General features: G+C 41.2%; 1 protein-coding gene across 1 annotated transcript in view; it reads left to right on the plus strand.

Annotated features, from left to right (window-relative positions):
• Window positions 1-15354, plus strand: part of SPOP (speckle type BTB/POZ protein) — a gene marked incomplete at its 5' end in the record, with an annotated part of 78633 nt that extends 63279 nt beyond the window's left edge. The window contains 5 exon segments of the mRNA NM_001133421.1: window positions 3217-3394; window positions 6739-6794; window positions 7292-7414; window positions 12604-12746; window positions 14095-15354. Coding sequence (NP_001126893.1) covers window positions 3217-3394; window positions 6739-6794; window positions 7292-7414; window positions 12604-12746; window positions 14095-14239 — 645 coding nt within the window. The 3' untranslated portion in view covers window positions 14240-15354.
• Window positions 15355-18154: the final 2800 nt, after the last annotated feature.

Below are 18154 nucleotides of genomic sequence, written 5' to 3' on the forward strand. Positions count from 1 at the left end.
TCTTGACCTACACAAATGGTGATTCAATAGGTAACATCATTGTAGGTTATGAAGCATGAGAATATACTAAACCCACCACTCAACCTAAAAATATGACCGATAACTTGGAACTAACCTGTAATGCTTCTCCCCAATCCCTAAGATTTGTTTCCCCACTCAGAGGATGATAAATAGCTATTCTGAATTTTATGTTATCATGCACTTGTTTATTATTTGTATGTCTGAATAATATATTGTTTAGGTTACTTGTTTTGGAGCTTTATAAAAATGGTGTCAGACTGTATGTAGTCATCTAAGATTTGCTTTTTCACATTATGTTTCTAAAATTTATGTAACTATACTTCATCCATATTTAGTGCTGTATATAATAGTCTTGTGTGAATGTATAATTTATTCATTCTTTTGTTGATGGACATTTAGGTTGTTGCTAATCTTTTGCTAGTAGAAATAGTGCTCATGTTGTAAATAATTTGTAGGCAGTGTCTGTTTTTCCTAGATTGTTTTAATTATATAGAAGTTAAAAAATGTATTTCCCTGGGTTTTACTTTATGTATAGATGAAATGTACAAGAATTGGCACAATCTTTAGTTTTTTATGAAATTTGTTTTTTTAAGAAAAGGATTGACTTTAAAAGTGAGACCCTTTTACAACTTGAAGTTAAGGAGATTATACAGCCTTCCTGAGACATTTTCATGCAGTCATTTATAAGATGACATAAATGTCACAGTCACGTCATCTTCACAGCTGCAGTTCTGAATGAGTCTCCACAGTCAACTTTATAGGCATTAAAAAAAATCTTTAGTTTTTCTCAGAATGGTCTCATTTTAGCATCATCATTTGCAGAGGAAAACAATCCCTTTCTAAGTTAAAAGTTTGGGCTCTGAAGACTCATTTGTGAATGCCATTTAGAATTTATTTTTAATTAAGCGTATTTAATGTTGGTGAGAGGTGCCAGACATTCAGAGCTCTGGAGACTCCAGGCATCTATATATCTACAGAACAAGCCTGGCTCAGACAATAAAGGTCCATTCTCTTTTCTGCTGTGTTCCTGTCTGTGTCCAGAGAGAGGAATTGCCCCAGTGAGAGATGTCACAGCCTTTAGGCCCCACTCATTACCACATGTGCATCTAACCAGCAGAAGGCCCACTGGTAACTATAGTTTGATTATGTGAAATTCAGTTTAGCTCTTCTTGCCAATTCATTTCACCCAGTCTACTAAATTGCCATCAAGTGTTAATGACTTTGGGCTCCTGTCAACCTGGTTTAATTCAAGCTAGGAACCCAGTGCCAAAAGCATTCTCCATTCCCTTCATTGGCCATCCCAGGAGATTCCTGCCTTTCCCTGTGAGAAAGTTGGATTTAATTGGTCTTTTCCTTTTTTTTTTTTTTTTTTTTTAATTAGTATTTTGGAGCTATAACTGAGAACAGGCAACTTCTACTTTCGATGTTAATGTTATGTCAAAGAAGTGAGGGTATTAATATGAGAAAGTGGCAGAAGCAAATCAGAGGTCTTATAAAGGACAAGAGAGAATCTCTATGGGATGGTTTGTACTGTGTCCTAGGCTATTAAAATAATGTTGTAATCTGGCTCTGATAAATGTGATACTAATGCCAAGTATATTCATAATTGATTAACTTGGCTGCTTCATTGCCCAAGACCATAACAGCTAGTTTTAAATAAATGAATAAATTTCTTGACCTGACAGTAAATATCTCACTCCTGCACAGAAGGAACTACAGGTCATTAACTTTGCCTCTGGGCTTATGACTGCGTTTAAGGGATGACTTGCATCTTGAAGGTTGAAAGAAATCTGGGTCATTAAGGATGTTCCTAAGCTGTCTTTCTCATCTTACTGTTAGGAATAGCAAGAGTGGGGAGCTAATTCTCAAGGTTTGTGAGTTTCTGCTTTGAGTTTAACTTTTCTAACAGAATGTGATGTAGGAGATGAAGCATAACAACGACTGTTAGGCAGACGACTGATCTGCAGCGTCCTATCTACAGTTGGGCAACTGACATTTATTTTATGATGTTGTATGATTTATAAATCCTTGTATTTGGGACCCTAACAGATTTATCTGAGTTTCACTGACTCACCTAGAAGTTAACTTGGTTTTTTATCTAGGCTGAACTGGTTAAAACATGCTTCTGCTGAAGCCAGAGTGGGAAGTTGGGATTCCTTTATAAACCTATCGTCATCATTATCTTCCAAAGCTATAAGTGCATGTGTAGCTACAGCCAGGCAACTTGTATGTCATTATCACAACTGACTAAAGTTATAAAAGTGTGGGATACTCACCCAGTTTTCACTACTAGAAAGATCTTCCAAGTCTGGTCCTTACTGACAGTGGGTCAATAATGTCATGTTCATTAAACTAATATTTTTGAATAAGTGCCAGTTATTTACCAGGCCCTGTAGAAGATGCATTTTATGTGCATGTTCTCGACCTAACTAAAATAACGTCTTTTAGGCTTCAGTTATTAGATTTGGCGAGGTGCAGTGGCTTACGCCTATAATCTTAGCTATTTGGGAGGCCAAGGATGGAGGATCACTTTGAGCCCAGGAGTTCAAGATCATCCTGGGCAACATAGTGAGACCTTGTCTCTGTAAACAAATAAAAAATTAGTCAGATGTAGTGGCATGCGCCTGTAGTCCCAGCTACTCCAGAGGCTAGAGTAGAAGGATCACTTGAGCCTGGGAGGTCAACGCTGCAGTGAGCCATGATCATGCTACTGGACTCCATCCTGGGCGACATAGTGAGACTCTGTCTCAAAAAAAAAAAAAAGTGATCAGATTCTTGTCTCTAGAGTTTAATTTAAATGGTAGTATTTATAGGAGTTCTTTGTATTGAACTTAAGGCAGAATAAGGTAAATACTTGAGGTTTAACATTGTTTCTGTTAGTTTTGTCTCTCTGGCACCTTTGCCCAGGTTTGTAGTCCAAGGGAGTCCAAGCTTATTAGAAACTGGGGGAAAAGGAGATTTGTGGGGCTCTCCTCCTATTGTCCTGAGATGGTATAGAATAAGTCTGATCATGACAGAAAAGGAGTTACTTGATCCAGGGATAAAGCTTTGATTTGTGGAGGTGGTTTCAAGATAATATGATTAATATTAGTATCTGAATGTACTACAGCAGTTAGGTAAAAGTCGTCTCTCTATCTGCTGGCAAAAAAATTCCTGGTAACAAAAGCTTGGCTTGTGTTTCCTTGTCTTTCACAGGTGAGTGTTGTGCAAGATTCTGTCAACATTTCTGGCCAGAATACCATGAACATGGTAAAGGTTCCCGAGTGCCGGTTGGCAGATGAGTTAGGAGGACTGTGGGAGAATTCCCGGTTCACAGACTGCTGCTTGTGTGTTGCCGGCCAGGAATTCCAGGCTCACAAAGCTATCTTAGCAGGTTGGTATTTATTCATGAGGAATTTTATAGTTTTGGTGAAATAAGGAAAAACAAGTGATTGCATAATCACCTTTTGAACAACTTCAACTTTTTGAACTCAACTACAAAACAAACTGCAGCTAAATATATCTTTGTATTCTGGTAACAATGCTCAGAACCAAAAAAGCTGCTTTCTAAAATGACATTTCTGTTTTTCCTCTCTGTAGTGGACCTAGGCCATCGTTTTCAAGGCATGGATGATGATGTACAAAGGTATTGAATGCCTTTGCCCCTAGAGAGTAGATGTCAGAGCACCAGTTAAGAGCAGGTATCAACCCCTAGATAAGGGTTTAGGATGTAATGGAGAGGATTCTATATGCAGGACTAAACGCCATCTAGCTAGTCCTCAGCCCTGGAGGGGTTAGCCCTCTTTTCAATTTAAACATACTGGAAGAATGAAACTCTTGCCCCTGACATGGAGGATCAGGTCTTGCTCTAATAGGCCCATGGTTTTCAAGACCAGGGAGATTGACACCAAGGAGGAACTGATGAGGAAGGACTGACTTCACCGCCCAGGGAAGGGTAACAATCACCATATACTTCTCTTAAGACCATAAGACCTAACAGGAAATTGCGTGAACCTTCAAGTAACACAATTCCTACTAAGACCCTCCGCTCTGTCATTCTAAAGTACACACCTGGTAAAACCTCAGACTGCCTCAGTCTAAACATTTTCCTGTTCCCTCTCAGAACTGGCTGTTACTGTGTAATACTCAAGGAAGTCACGGGCGCGGTGGCTCATGCCTGTCATCCCAGCACTTTGGGAGGCTGAGGCGGGTGGATCACCTGAAGTCAGGAGTTCGAGACCAGCCTGGTCAACATGGTGAAACCCAGTCTCTACTAAAAATACAAAAATTAGCTGGGCATCGTGGCATGCGCCTGTAATCCCAGCTACTCCAGAGGCTGAGACAGGAGAATCGCTTGAACCCGGGAGGCAGAGGTTGCAGTGAGCCGAGATCATGCCACTGCACTCCAGCCTGGGCAACAGAGCAAGACTCCGTCTCGGGGGGAAAAAAAACAAAACTCAAGGAAGTCTATAACTCTTTGGTTAGTGTCTCCACACTTAGCTAGGCCCTCAACACCGCCAATAGTTTTTCTACAGATGTTTAGGCAACTCCCTTTCTTAACAATAGCTGTCTCAAACCTTAACCACTCTTTAACTCCTTCCAAACTCCTAAAAGATTACCTTGCCTACTTCCTCCAAGAGAAAAGGAGGCCCTTTTGTAGGAACTTCCACAACTCTTGCTTCTCACCTCACCTGCATTCTCAGTGGAGGTGTTCTTCCTCGTGGACAAAGCTCTGCTCTGTTTCTACCTCTGCTCTGTTTTATATCCCATCTTGCCTTCTCAGAAACCTTACTCTACTGATTATACCCTTGCTATCTATCTAGTATCTTCACTATCTCTCTGTTACTGCCTCTTCACCTTCGGCCTGTAAACAGGCTCCACGCTTCTCCCTCTAGTTATTCTCTCTCTCTCTCTTTTCCCCAGAACTGAGTTTCTTGAGTTAGCATATTCACTTTCTACTTCCTTTCCTCCCACTTATCCTCAGTTCACCTCCATGCTATGAAAGCAGTTTTTCAAAATTACATGATCTGCTAGTTCCTAAATTTGAAGGACTTTAGTTCATACACTAGGACTCCTCTCTCCTGGTTCTCTGGTTGCTTCTGATGTGTGGTCTCCTTACTTCTTCCTCACCCATCCCTTTATACATTGGTGAGCCCTGAGGATCTGCTTCAGTTCTGTTTTCATTCCACGTCTTCTCCCTGAGTGATTTCATTTATTCCCGTTGCATCAGCTGCTGCCTATTTACCGAGGACCCTCAAGACCTGGCTGCTTTGGACCCTTCCTTCTTTTTGAAAAGCACCAGGCCTTTAGTCTTTAATTTCTGAAATATATTTATTTAGTTCTCTATGGTCTATAACCCTTCTGAAATAAGAACAATGAGAGTTGATATCCTTTTGGTATAAATTAAAATACTGAAGTTCAGAGGGTTAAATGATTTGCCGAAGAATACGTGGTTAGAAAATGGCAGAGCTAGGCCGGGTGCAGTGGCTCATGCCTGTAATCCCAGCACTTTGGGAGGCAGAGGCGTGCAGATCACTTGAGGTCAGGAGTTCGACACCAGCCTGGCCAACATGGTAAAACCCCATCTCTACTAAAAATACAAAAATCAGCCAGGCGTGGTGGTGGGTACCTGTAGTCCCAGCTACTTGGGAGGCTGAGGCAGGAGAATTGCTTGAACTCAGGAGGCAGACATTGTAGTGAGCCGAGGTCACGCCACTGCACTCCACTCTAGCCTAGGCAACAGAGCATGACTTTGTCTCAGGAAAAAAAAAAAAAAAAAATGACAGAGCTAAAATTAGTGCTTTCTGACATAAGCTATAGGCCAAAAATTCCAGTCCTCTGTTAGCTCAAAGCCCTACTATATATTTTGTCCATTCTTTCACTCTTAGGTAATCGTTGGATCTCAGCTTTCACCAGAACCCCTGATTTATTTGACAACATGAACAAATTTGAGTTCTTAGCCATTCTGTTACTTTTCATGGTTGAGATTATTATTTTTCGTGGTGTTCATTGGACTAGAATGAGCATGAGTTGGAGCACTGTTTCTCAACCTTCATTATCCCTGCCTCTAAGGAGAAAAACTAAATTTAAATTCTCCCTGATGAGACAAATAAAATACTAAGGAAGAAGATTTTATCAGGTAGGGTTGTGCTTTAAAGGGACACAAATCATTATAATATCTAAAGTTTCTTTCCCCCCCCCACCTCTTTGGGGCAATATCATCTCTGTTAGGAATGCATAGCTTAGAAAACCAGACAGTTTGCCATAGGTGAGCATGCGCTTCATCTGGTTAGTGGATGCCATTGAGCCCAGTTCTTGACCTTCTTCCTGGGCGGTCCCTGGAGGTGCAGAAAGTATGGTGTCAGTTCCAACAAAAACATAGGTATTAGAACACCCTGCTTGATCATAAGGGACCTTCCATTTGAACCCCAAATCTATACAGAGAACATAGCATTATCATCCAACATAGATAATTTTCTTGAAATGTGAATGGTTGGAGTAGAGCCGATAAGTTATTTTGGAAGTAGTGGTTTCTTATTTTCCTTTATGTATTGTAATTAGTTACTTATTGTTATAATATATGAAGAAAGGAATTTTGTAATTCTGATGTAAATTGAGGTGGAGACCTTTCCTATAGCAGTAGGATGGGATAGAAAATGATCTCTCCCTCATGACTGGTAACAACCAAGAGATTTCACTGTGATAGCCTTATCTATTTGTTTCTCTTTGACTTTGTAGCTCGTTCTCCGGTTTTTAGTGCCATGTTTGAACATGAAATGGAGGAGAGCAAAAAGGTATGTAACAAGATGAAGACATGTCTGTTTAGCCAGGTATCTAGAGTCAGATGATTTCCCACTTTAGCTGCAGATTCATTTTCCTAATTACTTTTTTCTTACTAAAATGAAGTATGAGTCCCTAAACTCCTTCTGAGCAGAGAGAAGTGGTATAGAAGTATTATGGGTAAAGCAGATTGACTTATTAAATGAGGCTGATCATCCACACAATTTTGGGTGAGGGTATTTAGACATATATGTTTTTACTCAGAAAACTGAGGAAAAGAAAGGTGAAAAAATCGAAGAGTTGTTTTGCTGTTGTTTGAGAAAACAAAGATGGAACATGTGATGGGCGAAAAGGCTATTATAATCAAGCCGGGCAAAGAAATTTTCCATTAATGTTAGGTTTTAAATGATACAAAGTTCTCTCCTCACTAGAGCTTAAAATCATGAAAATAGTTTAGTTTAGGGATTTTGTTCTATTGGAATGTTTCTCATATTCAGTTTTTCTGGCATAGAATCGAGTTGAAATCAATGATGTGGAGCCTGAAGTTTTTAAGGAAATGATGTGCTTCATTTACACGGGGAAGGCTCCAAACCTCGACAAAATGGCTGATGATTTGCTGGCAGCTGCTGACAAGGTAAGATAAGAATAGAAAAATAATCAGGACTAGGAGTTATTGTGACTTCTTGTGTTTCATGAACAGGCTTCTATGTTGCATTGTGGGTAAAATGAGCATATATCTTGGTTTGGCCAAGACAGTCCTGGTTTACACATATTATTCCAACACAATTATTAATAGCACACTTTTTATTCTCAAAAGTGTCCTGTTTTGAATAGTAAACTATGTGATCACCTAACTATGGGAAAGAATGATAAGTTTGACTTTTACCTCTCCTCTTTTTTCCATCTCAAATTTAACCACAGTGATAGTAAAGATTCAAATAATACTAACATTTGGATTGTGCTTTATAATTTACAAAATGTTTTTGAGTTTATTAACGTATTTAAACTTTATCAGTAAAACAGCCTTTTGTATCCATGTGGACTCAACCAACCTCAGATCACAAATATTTGAGAAAAAAGAAACAAGAGGCCAGGCACGGTGACTCATGCCTGTAATCCCAGCACTTATCGGAGGCCGAGGCAGGTGGATCACCTAAGCTCAGGAGTTTGAGACCAGCCTGGGCAACGTGGCGAAACCCCATCTCTACTAAAAAATACAAGAATTAGCTAGGCATGATGGTGCACGCTTGTAGTCCCAGCTACTCGAGAGGCTGAGGCAAGAGAATCTCTTGAACCTGGGAGGCGGAGGTTGCAATGAGCTGAGATCGTGCCACTCCAGCCTGGGCAACAGAACAAAACTCTGTCTCCAAAAAAAAATAAAGAAGAAACAAGAAAAAACAGGCTGGGCACAGTGGTGCTGGGTGCGTGGTGCCTCCAGCCTATAATCCCAGCACTTGGGGAGGCCAAGGAGGAAGGATCGCTTGAGCCCAGGAGTTCAAGACCAGCCTAGGCAACATAGACTCCATCCCCACAAAAATAAAAATAAAAAAATAAAAAAATTTAGCCAGGTGTGGTGGTGCACGCCCATAGTTCCAGCTACTTGAGAAGCTGAGGTGGGAGGATCACTTGAGCCCAGGAGGTTGAGGCCACAGTGAACCATGATTGCACCATTGCACTCCAGCCTGGGTGACAGAACGAGACCTTGTTTCAAAAAAAATAAATAAAAAAAATACAAATAAAAAACCAAAATAGTATAACAACTATTTACATAGCATTTATATTGTATTAATTAGTATAGATAATATAGGGCTAATTTAAAGTATACAGGAGGATATATATAAAGATACAGGGAAATACTGTCTATTTATTTGTTTGTTTATTTTTTTTTTTGAGAAGGGAGTCTTGCCTTTGTCACCCAGGCTGGAGTGCAATGGCAGGATCTCGGCTCACTGCAACCTCCGCCTCCCGGGTTCAAGTGATTCTCCTGCCTCAGCCTCCCGAATAGCTGGGATTACAGGCGCCTGCCACCACCCCTGGCTAATTTTTGTATTTTAAGTAGAGATGGGGTTTCGCCATGTTGGTCAGGCTGGTCTCAAACTCCTGACCTCAAGTGATCCGCCCACCTCTGCCTCCCAAAGTGCTGGGATTACAGGTGTGAGCCACTGCACCTGGTCTATTTATTTACTTTTTGAGACAGAGTCTCACTCTGTTGCCCAGGCTGGAGTGCAGTGGCACAATCTCGGCTCGCTGCAACCTCCGCCTCCCAGGTTCAAGCAGTTCTCCTGCCTCAGCCTCCCCAGTAGCTGAGATTACAGGCATGCACCACCACACCCAGCTAATTGTTGTATATGTAGTAGAGACAGGGTTTCACCATGTTGGCTAGGCTGGTCTCGAACTCCTGACTTCAAGTGGTCCGCCCACCTCAGCCTCCCAAAGTGCTGAGATTGTGGGTGTGAGCCACCATGCCTGGCCAGTACTGTCAATTTATATAAGTGACTTGAGCATTCACAGATTTTGGTATTTGTGGGGCCCCGGACCCAGTCCCCCAAGGATAGTGAGGCATGGCCGTAATCTTTTACCTAGTGTCCTGGTTAGCATTTTCAACTTTTACCTAAGTAGTTATTGAAATAAACAGTATTTCTTCAAAATTATGAGAGAATTAATAGCTTAATAGTAGAATAAATTATACTTCATGACACATTTCAATTTGAGAAGTGTTAAAGTGTGGAAATAAAAATGCAGATGTTAGAATCAAAGACATAAGATGATTCGGTCAGTGATTCCCAAAATAAGGTGAAATACCAACAGATATTAGGTTGGTGGGAAAGTCTTACGAAAAATACTGAGTTTAACCAAGACAAATAGTTGCTATCTTACTGCAGGATTTCTCAGAACCTGTAGCATATTAATGTTACTGTGAATTTTCTAACAGGAATTATGATAGACAACATTTCTCCAATTTAGTTAACCCTGGAATCCTTTTTCTCAAGGATCACCTGCAAGATTAGTGGTCCCCAAAACACATGTTGGGAAACAGACTTTCATTGTTTAGGTACATCAGAGAGAGAACTCAATGGTCTGCGGAAACATGACCTGTGGGGAAGGGTGAAAGAATCGGTGTTTACCCTGTGGGAGCTTTTCCTGTGTTGGGGGACAAGTGGAGTTGGCGTGAGGGTGGGAAAAGGGTGTAGATCCTGCCAGCAGTAGACCCTGTGAGAAAGAGGGTTCTCTGCCGAAAGCACCTCCTTTTCCTGCCGTGATGCTGCAATACCCATTGGAGGGAAAAGTGGGCTCTGGTCTAAGGACACAAGAGCCTTCCAGGGTTTGCTCATGGGATAGTCTCCTACCTTCCTTTGTGCCTGAGGACAGAGGAAAGTGCCTGTGTTTATAGTGGAGGTTTTATCTTTATTGATCAGCTTTTGGAGTGTATGTAGAGGATGGGGCAAGTAAATGCAATCAGTGCTCCTGAGAAGAAGATTGGAATAATAACCGTATCCTTCTTGTCACTTTTCAAGACTTTCTGAGTACAATGAAGCAATGTGAAAATTCCATATCCTTCCAGTCTACCTCAATTCTGACCAGGGGAAACTTGCTTTTAATGGAGACAGTAAGAAAATATTCACTGCAAGCTCTGGGAAAGTAGAAGACACAATCCAATAACTGCCTTTTATAAAGTTAATTATGATTCTGCCTGATCTGTTTTCTGATTTTTAAGGAAGTGGTCACTTGTACTTATACACATCATGTGTTTATCCTCTCATCTTCTAGATTCCATAAGGATAAGTATTGCAAGGCCCACTTTTTAGACAGAAATACTAAGGCTCAGAGTTGTATATCCGCAGAGCCAAGATTAAACTTCTGCTGTGTCCCTTAGTTTTCATTCTTGCTCCCTAGCCAGAAAACCTACTGGTAACCTACTGTAAGTACACAGGGCATGGTGAGCAGCCTGAACTGCCATTTCAAGGATAGCATTTCAGCACAATGTATTAACTTGTGGTTTTAAAAGATAAAGCTGTTGAATCACAGCAGTGCTTTAAATTTATGAATGAGAAGTAATTGAAGGGTGCATTTTCAAATTCCATTCAGAATTTCCCACTAGACAGTTTTTGCTCCAAGCCTATTTGAAAACATTTTTACCTTTACACCTCTTCGTGAGTTTTAGGAAAACAGAATAAGAAATCTTTCATGGAATGATCTAAACATCTAGAATTTACCCAAGAGGCTGAAACAGCTTCTTCTAAGCTTTTCCTGTCTCCTGGGGACATGTGTAATTAGACCAAAAACAAAACAAAACTCGTGGGCTAGGCCTGGGAGACACAATTTCCATCTCTTGGGTAAGTACTGCCATTAGGCAGGTTTTTCAGAAGCATAATTAAGAAAAAACTTTGTCCGCAAGGGACAAGAATGGCTACTTTTGTCTAATTATGCAATAGGGATCAGAGCTATTCACAGTAAAAGTCCTTTTAAAAGAATGTATTGAGAAAGGATAAGAGGAATCGTCTGGGCAGCACTGTATAAAAAACTGAACATTTCAGCCTTTTAAAACAAAAACGGCAACTTCATTTCTTGCTTATCTAATGTTATTCCTGTTTTCCATGGAAACTGTTTTCCAGTTACTCAAATGTAAAAAATTAAAGCTGCACCAAAACCAATAAAACCTCTCTTTTTGCTGCAGGAGATCACAGTGCCAGCAGATATGCCTCCTCACCCAGAATTCATAACAATTAAACTGTCCTGGTTTGATTGCCATGATTCACTCTGAAGGGGCATTGTGTCATTGAGTTCTGGGGCCTTCAAGCTGGGGCCTATAAGGAGACTGTGCATAGCCTCAAAGCAAACTTTTCCTGTGAACTGATTAATGACACTTTATTTTGTGCCTCCTTATATTTCCTTCCTCTTTCCTATCTCTCAAGTTCCTAGTAAGTTCATAATCTCATATTAGAGAACAAGTGGTAGAGTTGTATCAGAACCAATCAAGTAGATCAGATGTGCCCAGCATTAAGCTAGGCTTTCCATTTCAAGAACATTTATGCCCTTTTCTTAGAAAATACAAGTCTTTAAACTGAAACTGCATTTAGGCTCTCTGCCAGTTTGTCCTTTTACCCTGAGAAGCTTGACCTCAACTCCAGTAAAATAAGACTCTTTTTATCCTTCTCTATTTAAAAGGAGGCCTTTAGTTGTCCCTCATTCAGAAACAGCTAGTGGCAGAGGTGCTGGTAAAAGTCACCACAGGGCTCCTTTTCACAGCCTGATGGGCCAGTTGGGATATCTTGCTGGGCTAGTGACAATGCTTAAGTCAAAAGGACTGTGCTTCGCCGTCTTCTGGCTCTAACTAAGGGGATTGCAGTAAATAAGGGATTTCACAGGGTAAACACCAATTGTTTCACCCTTCCCCACAGGTCATGTTTCCACAGACCGCAGGGCCTAGAAGGGCAGACCGTTGAGTTGCCCTGTTGACGTGAAGCAGACTGATGCCTCACTGTAATTGTAAGTGGTGAAGGTTTAAGAACAACTTTCATCACAGTCAGGAGGAGAGTAAACTTCAGGATGCAGATCTACCCTGTAATTGCCATTTTTCTAATAGGTAGACTTTAGAACTCTAATGGCGCTTTCCAAGTTATTTTAGCTGTTTACATTTCAAGCTTAAACATCTAACCTTCAGAAATGGTTATGTTTTATCATTGCAGTAGTAGCTTTTCATGGTCTGTGCAGTTCTGTTCAAGTATCTAGTTAATGTGATGGTACAGCTAAAGAAAACAGCTTCAGTAGTGGTGAGCCCAGAGCTATTGCTGCTCTGACGACAGCAGTGCTTGTGTTTTACAGTATGCCCTGGAGCGCTTAAAGGTCATGTGTGAGGATGCCCTCTGCAGTAACCTGTCCGTGGAGAATGCTGCAGAAATTCTCATCCTGGCTGACCTCCACAGCGCAGATCAGTTGAAAACTCAGGCAGTGGATTTCATCAACTAGTGAGTTGGCATCTTCAAAGTTCTTCTTTCAAAATAGTTGGATAGCTGAAGAAATGAGAAAGACTTTGAATTAGTGGGTAAAGCAGGCAAGTAGCTTCATTAACCTTTTGGCAGTAAGTATAGAGTTTTCATCTTTTCCTTCAATTGACTGTATGGAATTGACTTCATGGGTTGAATCCTATTGGTGAGTAAAGTGTTTTACTTCCTCATAGTGAATCGAAGTGATGAAAATAACTTGCTGGCCTGAAAAAGCTGTATGCCCCAAATGATAGTATCTTTACTTCACACTCAGTGACTTAATAAAAGACATGTAGATTTCCAGGAGGATAGAGATATGTTTATGAGTTGGTAAAATGTACCTCATGTTCAGTTGTAGAATGAGGAAAAGAGAAGGGATCATCAGTAGCTGGTTTCATAACACTGTTTTGAGAAAGAAATGTTCATTCCACTAGGTCTGTTCCTTCATCTTAAGTGACAAATGACCTGGCAATACTACTTTCTGAAATAATAATATAGAATAATAATAATATGAAATAATATGAATAATAATATGAAAGATGAGTTGTAACTACAACCCATCTTCTCAGTGGGACATGTTCTACTCCCTTGCCCCATGGAGAGAGCAAAAGCTGGAAAAAAACCCAAAGAAGAAAAGCCCTCACAACAGCAGTTCTGGGGCAAGACAGGTCTGAGACATTCCAGGTGGATGAGTGAACAATATTCAACATAGAAAATTCCCAAAGACAGGAAATAACATCCTCTAGGTCTAGTTGTAGAATTATTTTCTAAGGAGTGATCAAGTGAGGCAGAAGAGGGAGGGGAGAGACCCATCAGTGTGAGTTCCTTTGAGTGCTTACTGTGTGCTGGACACTTGCATGGTGCTTTTGAGATATTAACCATTGAATGAAGTATGGTTATCCTCCCCTCTTTATTGATAATCAAGTAGGCCCCAGGCTCTGATCTGCCCTGTGGTTAAAGGCTGGTGAGTGGCAAAGCCAGGCAGAAGCTCAGGGCTTCTGGCCGAGGGAGCCCATGCTCCTTTTTATGACTGGCATCACCGGTGAATATAAGGAACATAGGCAGTGTTGGGGGCCTGGGGAACATTCTGCTTTTTGTTTTTGAGAATATAGTGGCTCAAAGTCCTGGTTTTCAGATGACAACAGCCACAGGCAAGTCACCAGTCTGCGCATTGTCTAACAAGCAAATTCTCATGCATATTAAGGGTTCTTCTGTTTCTTGCATCGACACCCTTTATACCTAACACTGGAAAATTAGGCTATCTAGGTGGCTGTTGAATTCATCCCTTGCTCACTCCCTTTGGTAACCCATTTCTCCACATTTCTCCTAGTCATGCTTCAGATGTCTTGGAGACCTCCGGGTGGAAGTCAATGGTGGTGTCACATCCCCACTTGGTGGCTGAGGCATACCGCTCTCTGGCTTCAGCACAGTGCCCTTTTCTGGGACCCCCACGCAAACGCCTGAAGCAATCCTAAGATCCTGCTTGTTGTAAGACTCTGTTTAATTTCCAGAAGCAGCAGCCACTGTTGCTGCCACTGACCACCAGGTAGACAGCGCAATCTGTGGAGCTTTTACTCTGTTGTGAGGGGAAGAGACTGCATTGTGGCCCCAGACTTTTAAAACAGCACTAAATAACTTGGGGGAAACGGGGGGAGGGAAGGGCCCAGGACTCGGGGCTATTCAACCTAATGAAAACCCTGTTGCTGCGTCACTGTGTTCTCTTTGGTCTGGCCGAGTTTGATACTGTGGGGATTCAGTTTAGGCGCTGGCCCGAGGACATCCCAGCGGTGGTACTTCGGAGAAACCTGTCTGCATCTGACTGAGCAGAACAAATCGTCAGGTGCCTGGAGCAAAAAGGAAAAAAAAGAAAGGACATTGAGTTTTAACAGAAGGGAAAAGGAAAGAAGAAAAGATTTTTGCAGAATTTCTCAAAAATCAGTTTGTGGATTCCAGTAGTATTTATATTGAGAGAAACAAATTTTAGTCCTTCTAACTGTGCTAAAACTTGGATATTTGTGAAAACTCCTTAACACCATACAAGCATCAGAAGAGCTCTCTTGTTGTTAGCACTTATTGTTTGCAAGAACAGAATACATCCTTTTATCCTTTTATGAAAAATGACAAGTGAAGGCAAAAGGGGGAGGTTATTTGATCTGGAAGATGAGTGTTCTGATGTGGTGGCTTTTGCAAAAATCTTTATTGGTGTTAAACTGGAAAAAATAACTCATCCAGAATTCATACTGTCTTGACAAGAACTATGGTTCTCTGTTTTTAGATATTGTGGAAAATGTTTTTGGGCATTTTTCTCTGATTTTATTTCTTCTCCCCCACCCCTTTTTCTAAAAAACAAACAAAAAAACACACAGACAAAACAAAAACAGAACGAAAGAAGAGAAGAGAGAAGGAAATTTTATTAATTAAAAATGCTGTGTGATAAAATCCCAGCCCAGATTGCTCAGCTGTTTGTACCTGACTTGCCGCCTGCATAGGAGCCAGTTCTGTTCCTTCTGACTAGCCCCTCTTCCTCCAGGGGAGAACTTCCAAATGTTAATTTTTTCTTTTTGAAAATATAAATAATTACTATTTTGTACTGTGTGGTATCTCTGGTCTTTTGTTTCACTCACCTGCCTTGTCTCTTGGGTCTGAGTCCCTTGCTTAAGGGATTTTGAAGTCCTAGTTTTCAGCTTGCAGAGATTATGTCTAAAATGTCTAATGAGCCGTAGGGATTTGTTGAAACTCCGTAATCTCAAGTTTTCTTTGTGAGCTATCAGCATTTGCCAGTCTCTTGTCCTCCCTGAGTATCTCACAGTCCATATCCTGATGAGGGATCAGGCCCCTACCTCTGTCAAGGCAAGTAATGGTAGTGGGCTTTTAAACTGCACCGTGTATGTTTTAAGACCTAATCCCCACCTCCCTTCTCCTAACTAAATACAAAAAGATCCAGGGGACATAAATGTGGAGATTAAATAAAGGGAAATTACTGTCTCTAACTGGTTCTGTCATTGACTTGATGTGTTTCCAGAAAAGCTAATACTGGAGCTCACAAGAATGTTCTGGGGCTCCCTGTCTGCCTTTTTTGTGGCTCTGTTAGGACAGTGGGATATATTGAAGAATGCATCAGCTATTTGGCCAGCCTGTGTATTTTTTACCTTTGATGGAACCTCAACCTATTTCACCTTCCATTTCCCTTCAGTGGACCTTAGACTTTGTACATTTTCCAACTTTCATTTATCTTACTGCCTCTAGAATGGATAAATATGATCTGTTACTAATATAATCAAAGGCAGGATTAGTTTATTGGAAACCACTCCATTGCACTTCCTGGTTTCCCCTGGGAAGCGTCCCCTGTGTGAGGAAGTACCCAGTTCTGCATGTGCTGGCTGCTGGCTGCTGTCCTGTGCCTCCTCCGTCCTAGCTTTCCAGATCAGCACACAAGTCCAAGGATCCAGGCGAACTCAAAGTCTTCTCTACCCATATCGTCTTAGGTTTTTCCAGCTAAATTTATATACAGTATTTCATCTGAACTTCCCAACAACTTGACGAACTTGGTGGGACAGGTGAGATACGGCATCTTCCCACTGTGTAGATGAGGGAAGCAGAAACCCAGAGAAGGGACATGCCTCAGATCATACAACTATTGAATGCCAGATCTTCTAATGGAGTATCCTGAAGATTATGTAATTAACTGGAGGAAGTTCCATTTCTGAAATGTTTAGGTACAAAACTGAAAGTAAAGCTTCCTTCCTGTGGGAATAGCAAGAACAAAGCTCTGGAAAGGTGCCTCTGCTGGCCTGTTCTTCAGAGGTTCCAGAAGGACAAACCAGGCTTCAGATTTGCTTTCCTCTTCATTCACAGACAGCTGTGGGTTGGGATGCTGGTGAGTTCAGGGACTATGCCCTCAGGAGGACAGCAGTCCTGGCACCTAGCTTCTGTCAGGATGAAGGTCTCTTCTGGGATCTTCAATATTTATGGAATTTCCAACTTGAGCTTTACTGTGGGTACAAAGCTGTTGGGATTTCAGGTACAGGTAAAGCTACTGGATGCTTCTGTCATTATTTCGTTCTTTCTGGACATGTTTGTTTTTGTTTTAAATGATACAGTTGAAGCCATCTGGTTATGACAACATCAGAGCCCCAGCATACTGTTCATAAACCTCCCACTGCCACCACCCCCCTCCCTTAGCTCCCCCACATCTGAAATTTAATTCAAGTTAACTCCACAATCTGGGGCATGAGCTGTCACTGCAGAGATGTCCGTGCCAGTGAAGCAGTTGGAGATTTCAATTCCACAAGGATATGGCTTATTTATCAAAACAGTATTTCGGGCAAGTAGTTTCGCAGAACCATTGGAGTTGCAATTTCAGGTCCACATAGAGTATCTGGCATCATCCCCATCTCCCCTTCCCCTGTGTTGTCAGCTCCCCCCATATATCCGACCACCTATGGAAAATTTTCCCCATTCCCTATGTAAAGATTAAAGCTCTTTGCATTGTTACTAGGCATCTCAAACACCTTTGTGGGTTTTAACAATTTGGGTAAGAGATGCTCCTCTTTTCTTTTTCACTGTTAAAGCCTTTTAGGTCTTGAAGAACTTTCTTTTGTGTTTTTTTAAATTCCAGCCAGGGACATTGAGATCTTTCTTAGGCCAGAAGATCCCTGGCTTGACCACAGCTCTGCGCATTCATCTTTAAATCTAGTGTAAATCTATTGTGGGATCTCCATATTGTATGAACCTGTGCAGATGAAAGGAAACAGCTTGTATGTTTATGAGCAGAACAACAAACAGAGGGGGAGTTGAGCTGCACTTTGAAACTGACTTTTGTTTTGTTCTTGCTCTTCAACTCCTATAAAAGAACAACTAAATCCCCCCAAAATGACTGTATCAAAGCCTTTGGTTTATCTTTGTCAAAGACAAATTCTTGGCTGGAGCCCAATCTTATTTTCCACAACTAATTATCTTTTTAATCAGCCTGAGCCCTGTGTGTTTCCTTTATCTCATGACTTGTCACTGAACTCTGCCCTACATCATTTAGATTCATTTCTAATGGCTTGCTGACTAATCTAACATTCAGGTGAGTATCGTTGGACTGCTCTTTATGTACGTGTATGCACAAGGTGAATGCGTTTTCCTTCTTTTAATTTCAGAGGTGACCGTGCCATGTTGGGGCCTTTGACCCAATAGGTGGACACCTCATGGAGACAGTGAGCAGGAAAGCAAATGTAGGACGATCAGTATTTGGGATAATGAGCTGGGAGAACCAGAAGCTTTGACCTCCGGATGAGAACAGGAACTTGAATGTTGTTGACTGATGGGATCTTTATGCCACTGAGCCATTAGCAAGATGATCCCTCCCCCTCTGTAAATCCTATAGTGCTGGAGTAGAAAGTGGC

The sequence above is a fragment of the Pongo abelii genome, chromosome 19 (assembly GCF_028885655.2).
Source record: "Pongo abelii isolate AG06213 chromosome 19, NHGRI_mPonAbe1-v2.0_pri, whole genome shotgun sequence".
In the NCBI taxonomy this organism is placed as follows: domain Eukaryota; kingdom Metazoa; phylum Chordata; class Mammalia; order Primates; family Hominidae; genus Pongo; species Pongo abelii.